At 45.4% G+C, this 21,161-nt stretch overlaps 1 protein-coding gene across 1 annotated transcript in view; it reads right to left on the bottom strand.

Annotated features, from left to right (window-relative positions):
• Nucleotides 1–21,161, bottom strand: part of flna (filamin A, alpha (actin binding protein 280)) — a 47,782-nt gene that overhangs the window by 2,802 nt on the left and 23,819 nt on the right. The window contains exons 9-47 of the mRNA XM_054609881.1: nt 20,897–21,097; nt 19,049–19,186; nt 18,124–18,250; nt 17,899–18,035; nt 17,570–17,766; nt 16,809–16,922; nt 16,532–16,675; nt 16,327–16,450; nt 15,579–15,739; nt 15,353–15,443; nt 14,938–15,107; nt 14,091–14,208; nt 13,464–13,576; nt 13,151–13,300; nt 12,716–13,034; nt 12,100–12,273; nt 11,848–12,010; nt 11,028–11,188; nt 10,518–10,685; nt 10,308–10,431; nt 10,023–10,179; nt 9,739–9,928; nt 8,873–8,896; nt 8,094–8,341; nt 6,819–6,893; nt 5,980–6,079; nt 5,751–5,891; nt 5,530–5,658; nt 5,032–5,205; nt 4,381–4,542; nt 4,087–4,290; nt 3,839–3,991; nt 3,079–3,201; nt 2,271–2,537; nt 2,053–2,190; nt 1,712–1,827; nt 636–768; nt 336–512; nt 13–231 (exon numbers count right to left, since the gene is read on the bottom strand). Of these exons, the coding sequence (XP_054465856.1) occupies nt 13–231; nt 336–512; nt 636–768; nt 1,712–1,827; nt 2,053–2,190; nt 2,271–2,537; nt 3,079–3,201; nt 3,839–3,991; nt 4,087–4,290; nt 4,381–4,542; nt 5,032–5,205; nt 5,530–5,658; nt 5,751–5,891; nt 5,980–6,079; nt 6,819–6,893; nt 8,094–8,341; nt 8,873–8,896; nt 9,739–9,928; nt 10,023–10,179; nt 10,308–10,431; nt 10,518–10,685; nt 11,028–11,188; nt 11,848–12,010; nt 12,100–12,273; nt 12,716–13,034; nt 13,151–13,300; nt 13,464–13,576; nt 14,091–14,208; nt 14,938–15,107; nt 15,353–15,443; nt 15,579–15,739; nt 16,327–16,450; nt 16,532–16,675; nt 16,809–16,922; nt 17,570–17,766; nt 17,899–18,035; nt 18,124–18,250; nt 19,049–19,186; nt 20,897–21,097 (6,024 nt within the window). The remainder of the gene's footprint in view (nt 1–12; nt 232–335; nt 513–635; nt 769–1,711; nt 1,828–2,052; nt 2,191–2,270; nt 2,538–3,078; nt 3,202–3,838; nt 3,992–4,086; nt 4,291–4,380; nt 4,543–5,031; nt 5,206–5,529; nt 5,659–5,750; nt 5,892–5,979; nt 6,080–6,818; nt 6,894–8,093; nt 8,342–8,872; nt 8,897–9,738; nt 9,929–10,022; nt 10,180–10,307; nt 10,432–10,517; nt 10,686–11,027; nt 11,189–11,847; nt 12,011–12,099; nt 12,274–12,715; nt 13,035–13,150; nt 13,301–13,463; nt 13,577–14,090; nt 14,209–14,937; nt 15,108–15,352; nt 15,444–15,578; nt 15,740–16,326; nt 16,451–16,531; nt 16,676–16,808; nt 16,923–17,569; nt 17,767–17,898; nt 18,036–18,123; nt 18,251–19,048; nt 19,187–20,896; nt 21,098–21,161) is intronic.

The following is a 21,161-nucleotide window of genomic DNA, read 5'->3' as shown; positions in this document are numbered from 1 at the left end:
GACGTTTCTTACCGGTGATCTTGGCTTTGAAGGGGCTTCCGACGATGTGGTAGGGACCGCCGTATTTGATGGAAATCAGATAGTTGCCAGGAGCCATTGGGGTGTATGTGACCCTGTAGCCCTCGGGGCACTCCACACAGTCCATCTTTACCTTGGAGGGCCCGTCAATGGTCACGGCTAAAGCGCCAGGGCCCGCTTTGCTTGTGTTCACCACAAAGTCGCACGCAGTTCCTGGAGGCAAACGAGAGGAGGATTGAGGTGAGGATTGGGACAAATGTAAGGTGTTGTAGGACCGGGGACATTTCTGTTCAGCTGATAATTCTTTAGTGTGTTACCTGTGGTGCCTCCCTCCAGTCCTGTCCCGTAGGCCGACACCATCCCAGGGTCTCCAGCCTGGCCTGTTTCCCCTACTCGGATCTTAAATGGACTACCAGGGATGTGACTTCCATTGAACTTCACATCAATCAGATAGAGGCCGTTCTCTCTGGGGATGAACCGAACTGCGTACTTATCTAGACAAACGGAGGGGAGGGGAGAGGCAAGGAGCATAAAAACGTGTTCTCATGTCCAGCAACACCTCAGAGTGCACAGTCTGAGGGTGTTTAGAGGACTCTGGACAGCATCCCTGTGGTTACCTTGGTCTATCTCAGTGACACAGCACTCCTCCAGAGCTCCAGATGGGCTGTGGACCTTCGCATCGATCACACCCTTCGCCCCGTTCAGGCTGACGGCGAACGAAGCCGGCTGGTTCACCTTCAAACCCGACTCCTGCTCAACAACACATACTAACACACTCAACACCTCATCACCATTAAGTTACACCAGATCACTATCCAACCTCCCCCAGCTGAACACAAGAACCGGCAATCTGTTTACTCAGTACCGTCCACTTAAAAGCATTGTGATCACCAGTTTCATATTCATACAACATGTGCTGCTACCTTACCTGGAGGTTGCTAACAAGGCTAAAGAGGAGGGCTGTGCAGTGGAAAGAAGAGGTAGCAGTTATTTGTCAGAAAGAAAGGATAGAGAGAGAAAAAGTGACTTTTCTTTTGTGGAAAGGAGCCCGTTTGGACTTTTTATCTGTGAGCATGAAAATTCATGCTAATGTTTGAAAGTCTGTACGGTCTGTCCAACAGGTTGAAGAAAATAATAGATGAAAAGTCATGCACGCTACAAATATAAAATACATATCATCATAATTTCAATGTTTAGTTAGTATCTAATCATTTTGACTCAACATGTAGAAAAATCTAGATAGAATAAAAATATTTCTGTCTTTTTCTGTCAGGATTGTGTTTCCATTCAGTGACTGTGAAAGAGAGGAGAGAGACAGAGAGGAAAAGTAGCCCATGTCAGACCTCTTTAACCCTTTAGCGCCCCGTATCACTTTGAGAGGTGGGAGGCTGTTGGCAGCCTTTAGAATGAGGCACGAGAAACACACACAGTCCTCTAGTATCCCAGAAGCCCTTGCACATGACTAACAATGCAGCAGCAGCTCTTACGCAACTACAACCACCTTGGCCTGCTACAACATCCAGTTGTAGCAGGCCATGTTTTACACTTTTAACTATTACAACCTGTAAAATCGTCACCGACTCTACACTATGAACGCTGATTAAATATCTATTGCTGCTGCTGCTGCATTGTAGGCGACGCGCTGCGGCCTGGCGTGTGTGCACACGGATGTGTGTATGTCTCAGAGCCTCACCTGAAGACTGGCAACAGTGAGGCGCCGCGCGTCATCAGATGGCGAGGCCACGGGGACGATGAAGGGGCTGTCGGGGATGTGCTCCTCGTTGAAACGGATCGACACCTCGTAGTCTCCTACAGGTGAACAGCCGTTGAGTCAGAAGGTCACTCAAACAGTCACAACAATACCATAACAGCGGCAGGCTTCCACAGAACACATGAAACAAACATTTATGGTAAAAAAAAAAAAAAAAAGAAAAAGAGAAAAACTGCACGGAAGAAGATACATTTTCTAGATGTGTTATTTTTTTCAGCTAAATTCTCATCCATGCATAAACCTCCCCCCGCCTCGATTCTCACCGGGCTCCTGCACGATGTAGGACACTCCGCTGGACCCGTCCTTGCGGTCCTCAAAGGCGATTTCAGCCTTGCTCGGCCCCTCCACAGCAATGCTGAGACCTCCGGCACCAGCCTCCCTCGTCCAGATGCTGAACTCAGCTACACCAGGGCCAAAACATGAGTCAGATACGCCGTGTAGAAGAACACACATAGACTGATAATCAAGCCACCGCACCAACCTGGCACTCCAGCCTCTGCTCTCTCCAGGCCCGGCCCTCCGGCACGGACCTTGTGAGCCCCGCCTTCTCCCAGGGGCCCGACGGTAAACTGGAACGGGCTGCCAGGCACGTGCACGCCGTTGTATTTCACACACACGGTGTGCACACCGGTCTCGGTGGGGACGAAGCGAATGCAGTAGGTGTTGTTCTCTCCCTCCATGATGTCGGCCTTGTGAACCTGGCCAGACGGGCTCGTCACCTGGGCCGTCATGTCCGCTATGCTGATCTCTGGAGAGACAGCCGGTCGGATTGTTGGGTCATTGAATACACACATGCAGTGAGTCTATATACCTTTTAACTTTGATATGACGATGGAACATTGTGGAAGAACTGGACAAGTCAGTTAGAAAGAAATATCTCTGACACTAGCTAAACCGTTGAAGTCTCCAAAAAGAAAATCCTGAATCTGTGGATCCAGACCAATCTTTCCATATAAGCCACGCCTATTTTGCGTCTTGATTGTCCGTCTTGAATTGTTTCCAAATCATTGTATCCCATTATTATCCTCCTACAAATGTTGAGCAATTGTCATCAAATTTGGTACACAACATTTCTGGACCAAGCTGGAAAGAATATTTTGGGGATTTTGACCCTCAAAGTTGTCCCAAATTCTGTGGGCATTGCTTAAATTGCAAAAAAAATGTCTTTCCTGAACTCTTCTTTTGTGCTAATCTAACCACATTTGGTGGACATGTCCATTACTCATTTGGACCAATAGGTTTGACTGCTACCATGGCCACAGAGAGACGCATTATGATGTCATCATTACCTGGGATCTTGAGGCTGAGGTCACACTGGCTGCCGACATTGGCGACCGATGCTGCTCTCCTCTTCCTGGTGATGCTCTCCTTCATTCTGCCCTCCCCCGTTACCTTCACTGTGAAGGCACTCCCTGCGCACACACACACAAAACACACAAACACACAATATGATTGTCTCAGTTTAGTAATTCATCATTATCATCGCTCTGCAATGCTGAAATCCATTGTTCTCGGGACTCGGAAAAGACGACCTGAAACACGGAGCGGTGAAATGAAACCGTCTTTCAAGTCGGAAATCGGGACACGGTCCACCTAGCCCGAGTTCACTAATGTAAACACTCCTGATATCAAGGAAACATGGCTAATGCTAATGTGGTGTTTTATGTAAGTGTTTGTGTTGGGCTATCATTTCCATTTCCATTCAGTTGGTTTGTGTTTGAAAGAAATCTCTGCGAGCATGCGGAACTGTACCTGTTCTAGCGACAATTCTGAAATTAGATTTTCAGAATTTTAAATCATAAAATATATTAAAAAGTCATATTTCTAATTATGGTAGGTCTTGAAATTTGAGATGATGCCTTGTTGCGTGAGGAATATCTCCTATCGGGATTCACTAGTTGTCCATTTACAGATGGTTTGGACTTGCCATACTAACATCAGTTTGCTGCGACACACTTTGATCAGAAGTTGGGAATACAGATTTAGGATTAGCGATTTCAGAATTGTAATGTACTGCAGCCTAATCCATGTCTGTCTTTGAGTAATCACCTGGCACATGTTGGTCAGCGAACTTGATGTTGATGATGTAATTTCCTGGTTCAGTGGGGCAATAGGTGACCTTACAGGTGCCGTCCTCCTGGTCCTCAGTGTTGATGTCCACTTTACTGGGCCCCTCAATGGACAGGCTCAGGCCGCCGTAGCCTGTGTGTGTGGAGGAAACACGAGGGAGTGAGAATGAATATGAAACCTGGATGGCTGAGAAAGAAATGAATAAATGGTTTTCCTCCAGCATGTACCTGCATCACGAGTGTCGATGATGAACTCAGCGGGCTCAAAGGTCCGGGCCTCGTTCAGGCCCGGTCCACTCACGCGCACGCGGCTGGCGTCTCCGATCTCTGATTGGTTGATCATGACAGAGATGGGGCTGCTGGGAATATGGCGACCGTTCTTCTTGATGTTCACAAAGTGCTCTCCGATCTCCTTAGGAACAAATGAGATGCCTGTGACAGACAGATAAAAACAGCAAGGGTTAAAACAGGAAGCAGCATGACAGCGGCTGAGACTCGCCTTCCACCACACAATACACTCACCAACATGTCCGTTACGCAGCATCTTCAGCAGGCAGGGCTCCTCGCGGCCCGAGGGCGTGGTCAGGGAGGCGGTCAGCTGGCTGAGGTCAAAATCACCGATGTCCAGCGGGATGTCTGCGGCTGAGCCCACCTTCAGATGGGACATCCTCATGGAGTCATCACCTGAGGACACACAGCAGGGACAGGCACCATCAGGAGGACAAACTTCACACCACAACAGAAAAAGAAAAAAAATTGATTTTAACAGGTAACAATATTTGGAAAACTAGTGGGCCTTATAAAAGGAGTTAAAGCATGACCCCAGCTTCGGATCCAATGGAATAGGGAGTTCTTTGTTTGGGCTTCCATGAGCGCAGGCATTAGTTTAAAGGTTCAATGTATAAGATCTGGCCCGAATTTTACATATTCTTGTTTTGGGGTTTTACTTCCATCCCATTCTTGTGAATGAAATATCTCGGAAACGCCTGAAAGGAGTTTCTTCAAATGTCCACCTGGACTCACGGAAGAATAATTCAATTTTGGAGGTCAAAGTTCAAGGTCACTGTTGATTAGTTTAAAGTTTTATCCATTCTTCAATGTGGAAATGACGGTGATGTGGTGGCCTTCGTATTTCCAGTTCATAATCAAAGATCTGAAAACAGGTGATATTACCAGTAATCCTAGCAGAGAAGGGGCTGCCGGGGATGTGCTTGTCGTTGTATTTGACCAAGATGCTGTAGTCTCCTGGCAGGACGGGCAGGTAGGACACAGTGCAGGTCCCATCCTGGTTGTCAACACAGCTGATGTCTGCTTTGGAAGGACCCTCGATGGCCAGAGACAGACCGCCTACAATGACACGATGTGAGCAGACAGTGTTTAGTGGGATTGTTTCTTTTTTCTAGTACGCTATTATTGGTTTGTCTTTTTAATGAACATCTTTATTGCTTTAAAAAAAAGAAGATGTATGTGTATATACACGTGTATGTGTGTATATATATTTTGTTTTCGTTCAATTTTTGTTTTGTTTTTTAATTATGTAGTTTCTGTTGATTTGGGTTAGGGTTAGGTTAAATAAAGACAAATAGACATAAAATGAATGTGTAGAATCTTTAACATCTATTGGTGCAGTCATGACAACATTTCTACACAAGCTGCTGGTTCAGTACTTACCCTCACCGGCATCTTTAGTGTTAACAGCGAAGACTGCAGGCTTGTTGACGGTCCCGTGGATGAGGCCAGGGCCGTAGGCACTGACATTACCACTGTTCATGTAGTCCACGTAGAACTGTAGGGGACTTCCTGTGAATGACAGCAGAGAGAAGAAGAAGGATTTATCATGCACATTCCACGTTATGAAAGTCCGTTGCACACAGTCTGATGTCAAGTCGTACCAGGGATGTGGATGCCGTCGTATTTGATGTCCATTTCATGCAGACCGGCCTCAGTGGGAGCGTACTTGACAGTCACAGTGCCGTCCTTGTTGTCTGTGATGTCAGGCTTGGCCACCTTGCCCGATGGCATCCTGACCTCACCTTAAAGGACATGGGACAAAAACACAGCGCACGGTGAGACACAGAAATCCTCACTTAAGATTGCGTTCTCACTGTATTGCAGACTTACCTGTGATCTCTCCCTTCTGGATGGTGAATGGGATGACGAGGTCAAACGGCCTCAGCCCCGCCACGTCCAGACCGTTCATTCCCATCGGTCTGTCTGTTGCCTAGGAGACAAAAGGGCGGAGGTCATATATGCCGTCCATGGAGAGGTTGTGGAGTCTGGTGTGGTTACAGTGAGATGCAATCAACTAAGCACGGGACAGGGAGGCAGGTAGAGGTTCCCATACACCAACACAGAATGGAATGAGACAATCATGAGATGAAATGATTGACAATGGAGGCGACAATGGTGATCATGGTCAGGATGATGACACCAACACAAAACTGTGAGAGAGAATGTGATGAAGACAAAAACGCCGCTAGGTCAAGGGGAGGATGACAAAGCACAGTTGGCCATTTTGTAAAATGTGGAGCAGCGGACACATTGATTGTTTCTCAAAATGGCTTTTGTCTCCCAAGCGAAGTTGACATGGAGCACTGTGGAACAGATGGGCTGCACAATGATTTATGAAAATGTTTCATTCCTTAACGGCAAGGAGAATTATTTCCCACGTTGCTGAATAATATTGGTGTGCACACGTTTGGAGCAGTGACACAGGAGAAGAATATCAATATATCTTTTTTTTAATTTTTTTTTTTATTGTGCAGCTCTGTTGCACTGTGCATGTCATTAATGAATCCTGTTTTTGAGATGGAGGGAGGTTAAACACCTGCAAAGAGAGACAGCAGACACTGATGCAGGCTGATGAAAGGAGGGCATGTATGATGACATGGAGGAGAGAAAAGAAGACAAAAAACTGAGCTGAGAGGGATGAGAGAGGCTGGAGGCAGAGGTTTAGGTACCCAGGGCTGTTGAGCGTAGTACTGGGGCATTTGGCTCTGCTGCATGAGCTGGTCTGACGGAGCTCCTTCCAGCGCCTGAGGGGGGTGGGGTAGGTAGGGGTCGTGTAGGGGAGGGAAAGGGTAAAAAAGATGGAAAGGGATTGGAGGGGAATAAAACATCAGTCAGAGTGAATTAGAAAATGTCTGGCGCAACCGGGACCCAATCACGAAGCTTCTGTGGATAGAAACAGTGTCAAGGAACTCCCACCATGCAGCATCCCTCACTCAGCTGAGACTGTGTAGGTTGCTCCGTTTGTAATCCTAGTATATCCTAGGCATCCTGCCTGTCAAAATAATGTAATCACTGGTCATTATCCAGCTGAAGGCATTCCTCGTAAGGCACTGCAGCCTAAAAGGATAGTTCAGATGTTTAGAAGTGAGCTATTTCTCCATAGTCAGTGTTTTACTACAGCAGATGGAGTTTGGAGAAACAGACAGCAGAACCAGCACTGGAGCAAAGTAATGTGCTGCTGTGGACGTATCGGTTTAAGTTAGATTTCATTAGGTTTAATTAATTAATTTAAATTTTTATTTTATTTTATGTGTACGTTTTATTTAGATTTTAGCTGCTTTACCTTCCCAACATTCAACTCAAGCGCGTTGTCGAGTACAAAAGTTTAAATGTATTACAAAAAATATAGATGTAAACATTCACAGCATGTTTTTATCTAACGAAGAATTTGGCTTCAATCCATATTTGCTGGCCTTTAGCTTTTCAAATAATAAAAAGAGCTTCACAGCTCAAAAAACTATTTACACTCCCGCTTGTTACACACAAAGAGAGGCCTGCACCTGTATTAACGGAGCGGTGTAGCAGCAATTTAACAGCACCATAAATTAAACACAAGAAAAAAAATGTATGTGATGAAATCATAAAATATGACCACAGACAGTCCAAGCTTCATTAGAAAAACCTCAAGGAGCTTTAAATTAAGAAAAAAAAAAATGACATTCAGTACAGCCTTACAACAGGGATGCTTGAAATGTCTACATTGCCTAACATGCAATATACTTGCAGTTGCTGGCAACAGAGTCAAATGTAGATTTTTAAAAAATCCTACATGACTCACCCTATAAACTATAAGCACCTATATAGCCATTTTCCTCATTGCTGCAAACTATTCCGACACACAGATTTATTAGCCAGAGTCTAAAAGTGCTTTTCTGTGGTTTGTTAAACATTGAAGTCTGAAATCTGTGCTCAACCGACCTAAATAAACGTTTCACAGCACTCACCGTGACCTGGAAGGGACTGTTAGGGATGTGCTCCCCTCCGAAGCGGACGCAGATGACATACTCGCCAGGCTGGGGGGCCGTGTAGAAGATGTCGAACGTGCCATCCTCGTTTTCGACAACGTCCACGTCCAGCTCCGCCCCCTCGGGCGTGCACACGCTGCACGTCACCTTGCCCTTCCCCGCAGCCTTGGCGTCCACAGTGATGACTGTCTGCTCGCCAATCTGGATGGTTGGGCCGACACCAGCTCCTGAAGAATCAGGAAGGAAAGGCTCAAAAGGTGAGATGTAGACTTCTTTATCATATTGAGACACAAACAGGCACACACTTCTTCTCACACACACACACACACACTACATTCAGCATGCACAGTCCACAACCATGAGACCAGGATAAAGCTGGATAAAATGTAGTCTTGTTATTTCCATCTACTGTATGTTGTCACCAATGACTCGTAGATTATTATCATACAGTTCACCATGTAGAACTGAAAGCAGGATTAGCCATTCCACCATGCCATCCTACCTCCTCTGTTAGTCCATTAGTCTGTCCAATAAACAATTAGAGAGGGAGATGAAGGCAAACGGTTTGACAGAGAAAGTGGAAAAGATATGAGTGGAAGAAAAGGCACTGGAAGAGAGAGAGGTATATAAGAGGAGTAGACAAAGAGAGAGAATGGGATATCACTTTAAAAGCTGGGTGCCACTATCCTCCATGCTACAGGTTAGAGAGAAAAGGTAGAGCAGGTCCTCTGCATGACAAAGTCGTTCAGTAGGCTTACCTAAACCGTGACCGCCGATTGAGACTGATAATAGGAACGGTGAGAAGCAGGGGAGCGAGAGAAAACAAAAGTGACAAATAAAAGACAGTCAGGTGGGGGTGGGGGTGGTGGGAGGCAATAACTGTGCTCCAAACACTTAGATGAAAACAAACGGTGATGGTGGAGTGTGAAGCAGGGAGTTTGTGTGTGTGTGTGTGTGTGTGTGTGTGTGTGTGTGTGTGTGTGTGTGTGTGTGTGTGTGTGTGTGTGTGTGTGTGTGCAGCAGGGAGTTTAACTGAGGAGCACAGCGTGAGGAACACAACATAACAATGCATAAAAAAAAGAAGATATGAGCAGCAGTACACCTAGGAGATGAAATATTAAATATATATATATTTTTTCAATTTTAAGTATCACGTCCGGTACATTTATCAGCCACTTAGCTTAGCTTATCATAGCATAGCAACCAGCTAGCTCAGCTCTGTTTAAAATCCACCTACCAGCACACAGAACTGATGTGTAATAAAACTTTTTTTTTTTTTTGACAAATGTCTGGGTTTTGTATGGATTAAATAAACAAGATCTGATGGCTAACTGTTTTCCCACTTGCGTCTTCTGAGCTGTTGCCTCCTGCTGCTGTTCATTCATTACAGTAAACGGGGTGCTCTTGCAACATTTGGTTGTGTTGAGACGTGTGTGTGTGTGTGTGTGTGTGTGTGTGTGTGTGTGTGTGTGTGTGTGTGTGTGTGTGTGTGTGTGTGTGGGTCTGGTGAAAATCTGATCTCCCTCTGAGAAATCTGGGTGTATTGTATTGAACGATAACATTTAATTTAAGAGTTCATTTTCAAACAGGTGTATGAGCAGTGGTCTGACCATCCTGTACACACCTGTGACGGTGCACTTGCTGGCGTCTCCGGTGGGCAGGGCCCTGATGCGGTAGGGGGAGTATGGGATCTCATCCCCTCCGTACTTAATGAGGATGGTGTATCTGCCAGTCATGTCCGGCACATAGGACACCAGATAGGTCCCGTCATGGTTGTCACGGATATTGGCCTTCTTCGGCTTCCCCTCCGGGTCCTGCGGCGGTGAAAAGTGACCAAAGTTTGAAAAACACTTAACCACAGTAATTGTTATTCATTTTTTCTGATGTGCGTCACATGCGAGCACTCACGGTGATCTGCACCGCCAGCAATCCCTCGCCAGCGTCTTTGGCGTCAATGGTGAACTCAACGGGCAAGGAGGCGGGCACCCCGGTGGTGTTGAGGCCGGGTCCGCTGGCACGTACCTTACTGGCATCATGGGTGGGGAGCACCTTCACCTTGTAGGGGCTGACGGAGGGACAAAGGAGATGCTGCATGAACACAAACTGAAGCTAAAGGGCAAAAAACACTCCTGTGTGAGAACATGTTGACTGTGCACTGAATCTGTGCCCGTTCAAAGAGCTTCTGTGTGCTACCTGCGTGGAATCTCCTCGTCAGCATACAAGACATTAATGGAATAGGGTCCCTCTCTGGTGGGAACATAGTTGACAGTGTGAGTCTGATCGCCGTTATCTACCACTTCCACTGGCTCCACCACACCTAAACACACAGAAGAAGTGTTCAAAGTGTTTCAATTCTTAGGTTTTTGTATGTGACCATCACAAAATACCAGCACACACACTTACCTTTGGGTCCTTGCACGCGGACCTGCAGTGGGGCGACTCCAGCTTTGGAGGCGTCCACTGTGAATGCCTGTGGGATGTTGGCTCTGACATTGTTCCCCAGGCCTGGACCCTGGCACTTCACCTTGGTACTGTCCACTGTGTCACTGACTGGCACAGAGAATGGACTACCTGCAGACAAAACCTCAGAGAAGTTAGAAAAACAATGATTCTACCGGGCCCTACCAGGTTAGCAAGCTAAGACAGTGAAGTTTCATGAACATTTTTATATTAAAAAAAAAAAAAAAAAAAAAACCTAAGTCATGCTGTGACTTGGCCAAGACACATGACCGACAGCACATAAGTTGCCAACCCTCTTTCACTAGGAACCAATCCTTTCATTTGAATGCAACCAGACCAGTGCTAAACTAACTCGCTCATAATTAAATTCTTTAATACGTTAAACATCATGACAGTGAGATGGAAATGTCTGTTTGATAATGATTAGTTCTTCCATCTGGAGCCGTTCCGTACCTTTGATGGGCTGTCCTCCATAGGTGATGTTGAGATTGTACTTGCCGGTCTCGTATGGGATGTACTCCACACTGCAGCTGCCATCCTTATTGTCAGTGCAGGACATTTTGGCCTCTGATGGACCCTCCATTGCCAGACCGAGACCACCGGTACCTGCTCCTCTGCAGAGGGAAGACGAAGGACGTTAAAGGTAGAAGCAGGACACACTTCAGTGACGTTTGCGTTTCCCACCTTGAACTCTTCTAAAGGCCCGTTTCCACCCAAAGAGCTCCTGGTAATTTTAGTCACGGGACTACTTTTCAAGGAACAAAAAAGGTTCCTTCTGTCTGCGTTAGCATTGCAGTCTAAAGACCAGTAAAGACTAGGCAAACTAGTCTGCTGACTTATGAAAAAGCAACTAAATAATATTTTTTTGATCGTTCTACAGCTCAAGCTCTCAGCTTACTAAAGTCAGATCTTTTTCTATTTCTCTGTCTTTTTTTTTTTTTTTTTTTTTTTTTTTAAATGAGTCGGGAAGCCGACAGCAAAGCCTAACTTTACTTTTAAAGTTATCATACCAACTTTGAACAAACTGAAATACTCTACCCTCGTCATCAAGTGCTCCCTTTGGTACAAGAGTTGAAGCAGGGATGCTGAGTGTGTTTGACAAATCAGAGACGGTCAGCCCTGCAGACCCCACCCCGAAAGTTCCTGTACTTTCAGAAAGTAGGGGTCAGGGGCTTTTTGGGGCGTAACATTTTCTTCATTTAGCCCTGGTTCCTAGTCCCTGGGGGTCCCTGTGGTTGAACAGGAGCTTGTGTGAAAGCTTTGCCTCACTTACCGGGTTTCCACGGTGAACTTGTTGGGCTTGTTGGTGATGCCGCCTTTCAGGCCAGGACCATGCACACGAACGCGAGCTGGATCACAGCCCTCAGTGACACCGACATGGAACGGACTCTTGGGCACCGGAGAGCCGTCATAGCACACCTCGACACTGTGCGGACCTGAGGCGTTCACACAGTATGAGGTCAGCGTCAGAGAATCCAATAACAAACCTAGAAATTCTGCACACACTGTTTCTGTTTGAACTCACCCTCCTCGTAGGGAGTGTACTCCACGTTGTAGGTTCCGTCTCCGAGGTCAGCAATCAGGGCGTCTGTGCGGCTGCCGGACGGGTTGCTGATGAGGGTTTTGATGTGGTCCCCTCCGGTCTGTGTGAGAGCACGAGCATCAACGGTGAAGTCTGTGGTGGCCTCACGGAAAATACCTGAAAAAAAACACAGGACATGAAATGTTTACGAGCTTGTAAAGTGTGTGTCAAATTGTACAGGCTGAAACAGAATCAGATAGTGCTTTTTTATTTTTATTTTTCCATTTAGAAATCTGTACACTGCACCATAGGGGACTCATTGGAGTCACTTTCAGAGAGGGTGATATCAGGTCAGGGGTCACTGTGGCGCAGCAGCCCGCTTTGACTGAGTAAATGGAAGTGAATGCAAAAACACTGTACTTCAGAAAGAATAAAGTGTATTTCAATGTGGATCAGTCCCATGTGGGCGTAGGATAAAGAAAGGGAATAGGGATAAAAGATGAAAATAAAATACATACACAAAATACATCAAATTTAGTGGCCATAACACAAAATACCATGTGAATGTGTGAACATTAAACCCCATCTTGTATTTCGATCTCCTACTGCGGGTTTTTACCTTTGCCCTCCACTCCTGGACCGAACACACGCACTCCACTGGCGTCAACCGCGGGCTCCACGGTGAGCCGAGCGGGGAAGTTGGGCACATCCTGGCCCCCGTAGCGGATGGTGAGGGTGTACGAGCCGGGGTAGAGGGGGATGTAGGTGATGGTGTAGGTCCCGTCCCCGTTGTCCTGGATGTGAACCTCGGCCTCGGTGCCGCTGTCCGAGATGATCTCGATGGTCAGCTCAGCCGGGCCGGCGTTGGTGCAGTCCACGATGAACTCCCCTTTCTCCCCGACCTTGGCGCGCTCCAGGCCTGGGCCAGAGCAGCGGACCTGAGAGGGGAGGCGAGAGCGGACAGATATAACCGATGAATGACCTTTGAAATGTTAAACACATTTTATTTTTCTGTGGCTCTGTAACAACACGTCTGCAAGGAACTGTGGCTGACCTTGGAAGGATCAGAGACCGGATAAGCTGTAGGGTTGAAAGGGGATCCAGGGATGGGAACTCCGTCATAGGTTAGTTCAACCTGGTATGGCCCCGCCTCTCGGGGGATGAACTTCACCTGACTGGTCTCTGGGCTCAGCCCTGGCTCAACCTGGATCAAGACATAAAACCACATATTAACTTTATCATATATGAGAGAGGCAAGTTTTTGCTCTAAATCTTAATCAGGCAAATCTGAGAGGACCACATATGGTTTACGGACCATACGGACACTAAGCTTCTAAAAATGCAAGTCAACAAATAATGTGCCACACCTTGCTGGCCACTGGCTTCCCTGATGGTGCGGTCACCTTGGCGGCGACCTTTCCCTGACCGCCAGCACCCTTGGATTTGACAGTCACTTCCTGGTCTTTGCCCACAGTCATCTCTACAATGAGACACAAAGCAAAGAGATCACTGTAAGACAGACTGTCATTCTTTACCCGGCTGGAAAAAGACTATACCAGATATCACATGGTATGGTTGAGAGGTTTTCTATATAAGGGCAACTATTAAAATAAGAAAATTAAAATGATGACCTCATAATTCAAAAGTTGAGTATTGCATAACTTTTACTCGGGTCATCATTTTTACTAACAAACTCATAATATTGACTTGATGGCTCATCATTATTATTATTATCCATCATGCATAACTTCATTTAGTTGTTTATTTTCCTAGCAGAAAGGGATTTCAGGTCAAGAGTAACAGGTCATTTTCACACAGAAAGTAAAAAAAATGACATGAGAAAGGCCAGTGGGCTCTGGTTATGTACGGAGGTTATATATATATATATATATATATATATATATATATATATACACACACAGTATATATTATAAATATGAGGATTGAACCCAGAAGGTGGAGAGGTACAAGAGCAAGGACAAGAAAGTACGCACTGTCTCCCAGGCCTGTGACGTTGATCTTGCTGAGGTCCACCGTGGGTGCCACGGCAACGCTGAAGGGGCTCTTGGGAATGTGATCTCCCCCGTAGGTCACAGCAACTCCCAGAGGGCCCTGGGGCAGGAAGGGGAGGGGTGGCAGAGATGTATTCACACTAATTAATATGTAGGAAAGGGTGGACACTCTGCTGCCTTGACTAACAGCATAATAATATAATATACCAACCAACATAAATCCAGCCCGTTTAGGACTGACCAAGAAAATGACAGTTCAGACAGAGCCAGGCTTTGTATGCTAAACTAACCGTCTCCTGGCACTAACGTCGTACTCAATTTTCTCATCTAACTCTGAGCAAGAAAGCTAAGTGAAAATGTCACACTATTTATTAAAGGGAAAGTTCAGATTTACTGAAGTGTGGTTGTATGCGCTTCTTCTTCATAGTCAGGGTTTTACCAGTGTAGATGGAGTTTGGAGAAACAGACAGGAGCACCAGCACAGGGGCAAAGTAATGTACTGCTGGGATGTATTTTAGACACCTAAAATAATCAGTTTAAGTGTACACTATAATTTATTCTTGACATTTCTGACGGGAACTGAAGCTGTTATCAATGCTTTTATCTTCAAAGACACCAGAGTCCTTTGACCAAAACAGCCATTTGACCCCACAGCCCACGGGCGTTGCCGGTCTACTGCTGCCTCCATTGGTTAGTTAGTTTGTACACTTACTATGGATAAGTACCTCATACAACCACACTTCAAAACATCCAAACCAATCCTCTAAATCTGTATGTGGACAGACTTAGTAGAGACTGGATGTGAATCTGAGTGCTTCTCCCATCTCACCTGCTGCACGGGCGTGTATTTCACAGTGTGTGTGTTGTCATGGTTGTTGATGATTTCAAAGTCCTTGACAGCCTCTCCTTTGGTTGGGCTGCTGAAGTTGCAGTCCAGGTTTGCCTTTCCTGCTGCTTTAGTGCTCACAGTGAAATGAGTGGGCTTGTTCAACTCAACACCTGAAAGAGAGAACAACGATGAATCAGAGATCAAAGTGAGTCATGACTAAAATCAGGTAAAAATCACGTAATAATTCCCAAATTCTCTGTTTCACAGGAAATCTGCTTTTTTGATTGCAATAAACAGAAAACAGTGTGTTGGTATGAGCTGTGATCACCACCATAGCACATAATGTGAAGAGATTTTAATAGTTAGATAAATGAAAAAAGGATAAATGTACACAACTACTGAATAGGTGTCTCACCACTGCGGCTGAGTCCTGGTCCCTCCGCCTTGACTTTGCTGGCATCATGAGAAGGATCCACTTTGATCCTGATGGGCGTCATTGGAATAGCCTAAGCCACAAACGGGAGCAATACTGTGGTCAAACGCACATTTCAACAAACCGAATACACAGATTCTCCGTAATTCCACACGTGCACGCTCTTGCTCTCATTCATGCTGCAACACACTGCGGAATCCGAACCCACCTGGTCAGCAAACAGGACCATGATGGTGTAGCTGCCCGCTCCAGGAGGAGTGTACTTGACAGTGAATGTGTCGTTGTCGTTCCGAATGATGTCAAAGTCGATGTCGGCCTCTGCGGGTCCCACCACTCCGGGGGCACACTTGATTCCTATACTGATGTCACCTAAAGGGCAGCAGACAAAAGTCATCATGACACACTAATGGTTTCTGAGCTTCACAGCGATTCAGTGCAACCACTTTGGTGTTTTAAAAGGGAAAGTTCAGATTCACCAAAGCCACACAAAAACTCTGTAAGGCGAACTTATTAGGAAAACAAATGCCTATTTTCACATCCACAAGACACATACACTTTAATCCTGCGTCATGTCTCTGTCCACCTGATGGATGAAAGCCAAATTTTGATCTATGTTTTGCTCTGGCCTGCAAGCTGCTGAATGCTCCACTTTCTGCACTAGCTTTGTCTACAGCATCTGTCATTTGGTACAAGGCAGGTGGGTACGCTGGGTTTATCAGAGCTTTTTTTTCTGGAACAGTGAGAGCTGAATTTACAGTCCGGAAAACCGAAACAATGGGCTGAAGGACCCTTACTTGCTCCGTAAATGCTAAAAATAACTGCAGAGTTGGATAATGGTTATCTATGGCTTGTAACTACAAGTAACCCCTTTCAGATTTCACAAAGGAACTTGATCCATTTTTGATGAACAGGTATACAGTGACAGAAAATACTGCTGTGATTTATTGTGGCTCTACCTTGCCCAGCCTCTGCACAGTCCACGGTGAAGTAAGTTGGCTCGAAGGCCTTGAGGCCGGTCTTGGCCACCCCTGGTCCGGAGACCTTCACCTTGTTTGGATGACAGCCTGCTCCGATATTCATCTGTGATCAAAAAACACGACAGCTTAAAAGACTTTCATGTTATAAAATGTATTTTCTCTCAGTGTGCGTGTGCATACTCACTCTGAACGGGCTGTCGGGGATGTTGACTCCTCCCCAGGAGACCATGGCGGTGTGTTTTACTGGTTTACGAGGGGTGTAAACGCAGGCGTATGTGCCGTTGCCATTATCCTTAACCTGTACATCCACAGGAGTGCCTTCCCCGTCCTGTGCGGATGTGGAAAGTTAAATGAGACAAAGTGGAATAGATCTATCAAAATGTGTTCAGAACATGAAGACTGAGGTGTTTGAGGGGCTGCAGTACAGTTCTGTTCATATGCTGAAACACACACAGCCCTACCTGAGCCGCGATCTTCAGAGGAGCTTTTCCTCCTTGCTTGGCATCGACTGTGAACTCAGTGGGCTTTCCAACGGCCAAACCGCTGTTCTGAAGGCCTGGACCGAACGCCTTCACCTGAAATAAATACATTCATGGAGCGTCAGGAAAACAGGTCTACTTTTGAAGGGCTATAACAGAAATTATTTCAACGTGAAAAGAAATAACAGGTCATTCAGTCTGTTTTGCAGCTGCACAACATGGAAGGGCACTTGTACTGTATGGAGGACTAACGCTGTCGTTATAAGAAATTAATAAATGACTCAATAAATTAATTAATTCAATTATAAAGAAAGAAATGTATCAAACAAATATGCAGGTTAACTTATAAAAAATAACTAAATAAATATGCATAAAAAAATGCATTATTTCATTTATTTGACAAATTACCTATTTAGTATGCATTTATTTAATATACATTTATTTGCGATTTATTTGGAAAATGAATACTAAAATAATTGTTAAATAGAGAATGAATAATAATTAATTTACAATAATAAATAAAAAATCAAATAGGGAAAAAAATGAAACCAAATCTATAATTATTAAATCTATTTCTCTATTTCTGTGCATATTTATGTATTTTCAAATTAACCTGCACAGTTATGATAACTGAGGCTTTTATTTGTACTCACTTTCTTTATTATTTATTTGATTTATTCATTGAGCCATTTATTATAATGTCAGCTTTAGTCCTCCATACACAACCCTGGGTGAGTCTGTACCTTGTCAGGGTAGAAGTCTTTGGCTGGTGGGTTGACAATCTCAGCCATGAAGGGAGAGTGCTGGATGTCTTCGTTGTTGCAGAGCACGTGCACTGCGTACTCCCCAGGCTCTGTGGGCCAGTAGCGCACGTCACAGGATCCATCGCCTTTGTCGTCACATTCGATCTTGGCCTGAGACGGACCTTCCACGGAGAAACCTGAGCAGGGAAACAACAAACACAGCGAGCTTACAAGAGCTGTCAGTGAGTTACTGAAGCTAAAACTTAGGAATCATGCTTTCAGGATGATTAAACAGTGTGTTATCTCTGCCGTCTCTCCAGCTCACTCACCCAGTGTACCGACGTTGTCTCCTACAGCCTCCACCACAAAGTCAGCAGATTTGCCAACAATGCCGGAATCCAGCCCCGGACCCCAGGCCCTCACCTTCTGCTGGCCGGCCTCAGCGCCAATCTTGACCTCAATGGGACTAAACAGAGCACAGAGCGATCAGTCGCGGCGACGAGTCGATGTAGTTCAACTGTCGTACTCGTTTCCATGTGTGTGTGTGTGTGTACCTGCGGGGGATGTGCTGTCCTCCCCAGGTGATGGTGATGGTATATGTTCCAGGTGTGGTGGGGTAATACTCAAAACCGTACGCACCATCTCCAAGATCTTTCCTTTTACACGGCTCTTCGAGTCCCTCTGCAAACAGAGAGACAAGCATCAGTATCCCTTTTTTTCCCAAAACCAATTTTTTCTGAACTGAGCCAAGGATGTGGCATCACGGCTGGTGTGATCCAATCGAAAATGGATCTAGTTTTCAAGCTAGATTTGAATTATTCTAAAACCCCTTTTAGTTTGTTATTTTTCTCATCCAAAAAGAGCTGAGGGACACGTCTTGTGTCCATTTTGGGCAGACAATAGCTACTCTCCCCTGAAGAAAGTTGTCCATTGATAACAATAACGGCTGATGATAAAGCTAGCAAGAGTCTTTTGAGCTAGTTCGACTACATTTTGTTTCAGTTTTTTAAAACTTTTATGGACACATTAGCACAATAGCTCTAAGTAACCTCTAGACACTTTTTTAGCAAGTTACAGCTACTTTCCATTGACAACAGTTGGCACAGGTTAAGGCTAACTTAGCAAACAGTGGCTCATCTAAATATCAGGCAGGACTTGGGCATATTTTGTATTTATTTTTAGAATCTTGTTTCTGGCTACCTGATGGATGTAATTTCCATATTCCCTCCTATACAGCTCCCCTTTGGTCTCCACCAACTCCTGAACAGATACTCCACTATGTTCACCAGCTAGTGTCAGACTTTGTCCACAGATTGGTACTGGGAACATAGCATTTTTTTTTCACTGAAAACACATGCTTATCTGAGGACTGTATTCACAGTGCTTGGAAAGAGTTTTCAGTAATATGTGCTCTACTAAAGTGATGCGTTTCCATAAACGGAGTAAAACACAAGACGTGGTGTTTGCAGTAGGACTCACTGGGCCCCTTGATGGTGACTTTGAGCTCTCCGGTGCCGGCTCCTTTGGTGTAGACCTGGAAGTCTGCCGTCTCCTTCACCCTCAGGCCCTTCGGCTGCAGACCACGACCCTTAGCTCTGCAGAGGCTGGGGTTGCACGCTGTGGAGAGAAACGCACAGTGGAAGCGTGAGAGAGAGAAACAGACAGTCAGACAGCTGGTATGACTCCAACAATGTGACTGTGTGTGAGTGCAGTGGTTTCAGTGAGGAGAGGAGGAAAGAGGTGAGGGGGGGCTGAGTGATGAAACTGAAACAATTTCCAATCCCTAGTTTAAGAAGAACCAAGGGCTGCTGGAAAATCTTTCAGTGCGTTTCCCCACCTTCCTCAATCCCCCCCCCGCCCCATCCCCACCCATCTATCTTATCCCACATAGTGCATTCACAGACCACAGGAAAGGGAATGAGCCTTTCTCATCACACATAGGAAGTGGAGTATCCTCCATATCTCCTGATTAAAAGTGCATAAAGCAGGAGCTGCTGAGTCACAGCTTGATGCCCTGCAGGAAGCGAAGGAAACCCCACAGGAAGAGAGGCCACTCACAGGGGATCCAGATATGTTCCAGGAAATGGACTACTTGGCACTCCAAGAGGAGGAATGCAGTTATATGTCATTATATTGTAATTGGCAGAACCACAAGAACAAATGATAATTCGTTATCATTTGCGTCTTGTTCATGCAATTAACTCGCACGTAAACATATTTTTTTTGCACATGCATATATCTGGTCTTCTTCTATTCATCCCTTTTACAATAAAAGCCCTACACATATAATATCCGCAAGCGAGTATTTTGCATTTTTTTTACGTCTTTATTACGCACTTTTTATGTAAAGTTTATGATTATAAAACAAATGTCTTTTTTTACTTGTGCCAAAGCCTATCTACATTTTAGCATTTACCATTATCCCATTGTGAGCAACATTTAGAACTGCTTTACTAAGTAGAAAGAAGACATTTTTATAACCTGGCTACCCAAAATGTAAATTATTAATTGCATATGAGCTGTGAAGCGTTTTTAAATGATTTGGAAAGCCATTAGTGACAAATGTTATGACCTTGTTGTTTTGATATCACTGATATTCCAGTGTTTTTCTTATATTGCGTTCATTATGCCTTCTGTGCTTTTAATACAACTCGTCTGGGATGGACACTCTTAATGCAACTTGGTCAGAGAGGCAAAGCTTGTTACAACCTGATCACAAATCTGTTATTTGAATTCCAAGAAATCCAGAATCTTTGTGCTTAAAGCTGTATTTTTAACAATGCTGGGCAACTGTATCTGTGTGTAAACCTAAAACTACTAGTGAGCTGGAAGAAAGGAAGCATCCGTTAGGGGGTGGGATTCTTCCATCAACACCAGAGAATGTGTTGGTGGGGTTCTCCATCGGGGTGGGTTTAGAGCTTTACAGACAGAGGACACACGCCACACATGTACATCAGGCACATATCGACACGCACACACAGCGTCACCCAGTCATGCATGCATAAACAAGCACACAGTGGGTACCAAAGAGAGATCCCCGGAAACAGGAAAGGACAGCAGAAGGAAGAGGCCGTTCCAGAGAGTGGAGAGATACCACCGGGCCTCTGTCGAAGAGAAGGAAGACAGGAGAGAGGACACGACGTCCGGTACGGTGGCAGGAGAAGACAGGACAGCATTAGACATAACTGAAGAAGGAACATTTAAAACAATGTTTGCCTTTAAGACTGACTGTGCATAGTTATTAGAGCCTGCCATCGTTCTTTAATGTAATGTTGGTGATTCATTGTCCTAATGACACTGTAACAGGAATACATGTAGAACTCCTACCCTCTCCCACGGTGACCATGAAGGGACTCTTGCTGATCTGACCACCGGAGAAGGTGACGTAGATGGTGTGCTGGCCCTCCTGGATGGGTTTGTAGGTGCAGCGGTAGCTACTGTTGCCCTTGTCCTCTATGGTGCAGGTCACAGTGGTGTTCTTTCCGGCAGGGTCGATGATCATCACCTCCACCTCACCGATACCAGCGCCTAAGAAGGACAGGAGCGGGAGGAGGGGACACAAGAGTGGGAGTAGAATTACAGCGCAACGTAA

The sequence above is a fragment of the Anoplopoma fimbria genome, chromosome 12, assembly GCF_027596085.1.
Source record: "Anoplopoma fimbria isolate UVic2021 breed Golden Eagle Sablefish chromosome 12, Afim_UVic_2022, whole genome shotgun sequence".
Classification (NCBI taxonomy): domain Eukaryota; kingdom Metazoa; phylum Chordata; class Actinopteri; order Perciformes; family Anoplopomatidae; genus Anoplopoma; species Anoplopoma fimbria.
Note: the sequence above shows the minus strand (reverse complement) of the source record. Positions and strands in the feature narration are given on the sequence as shown.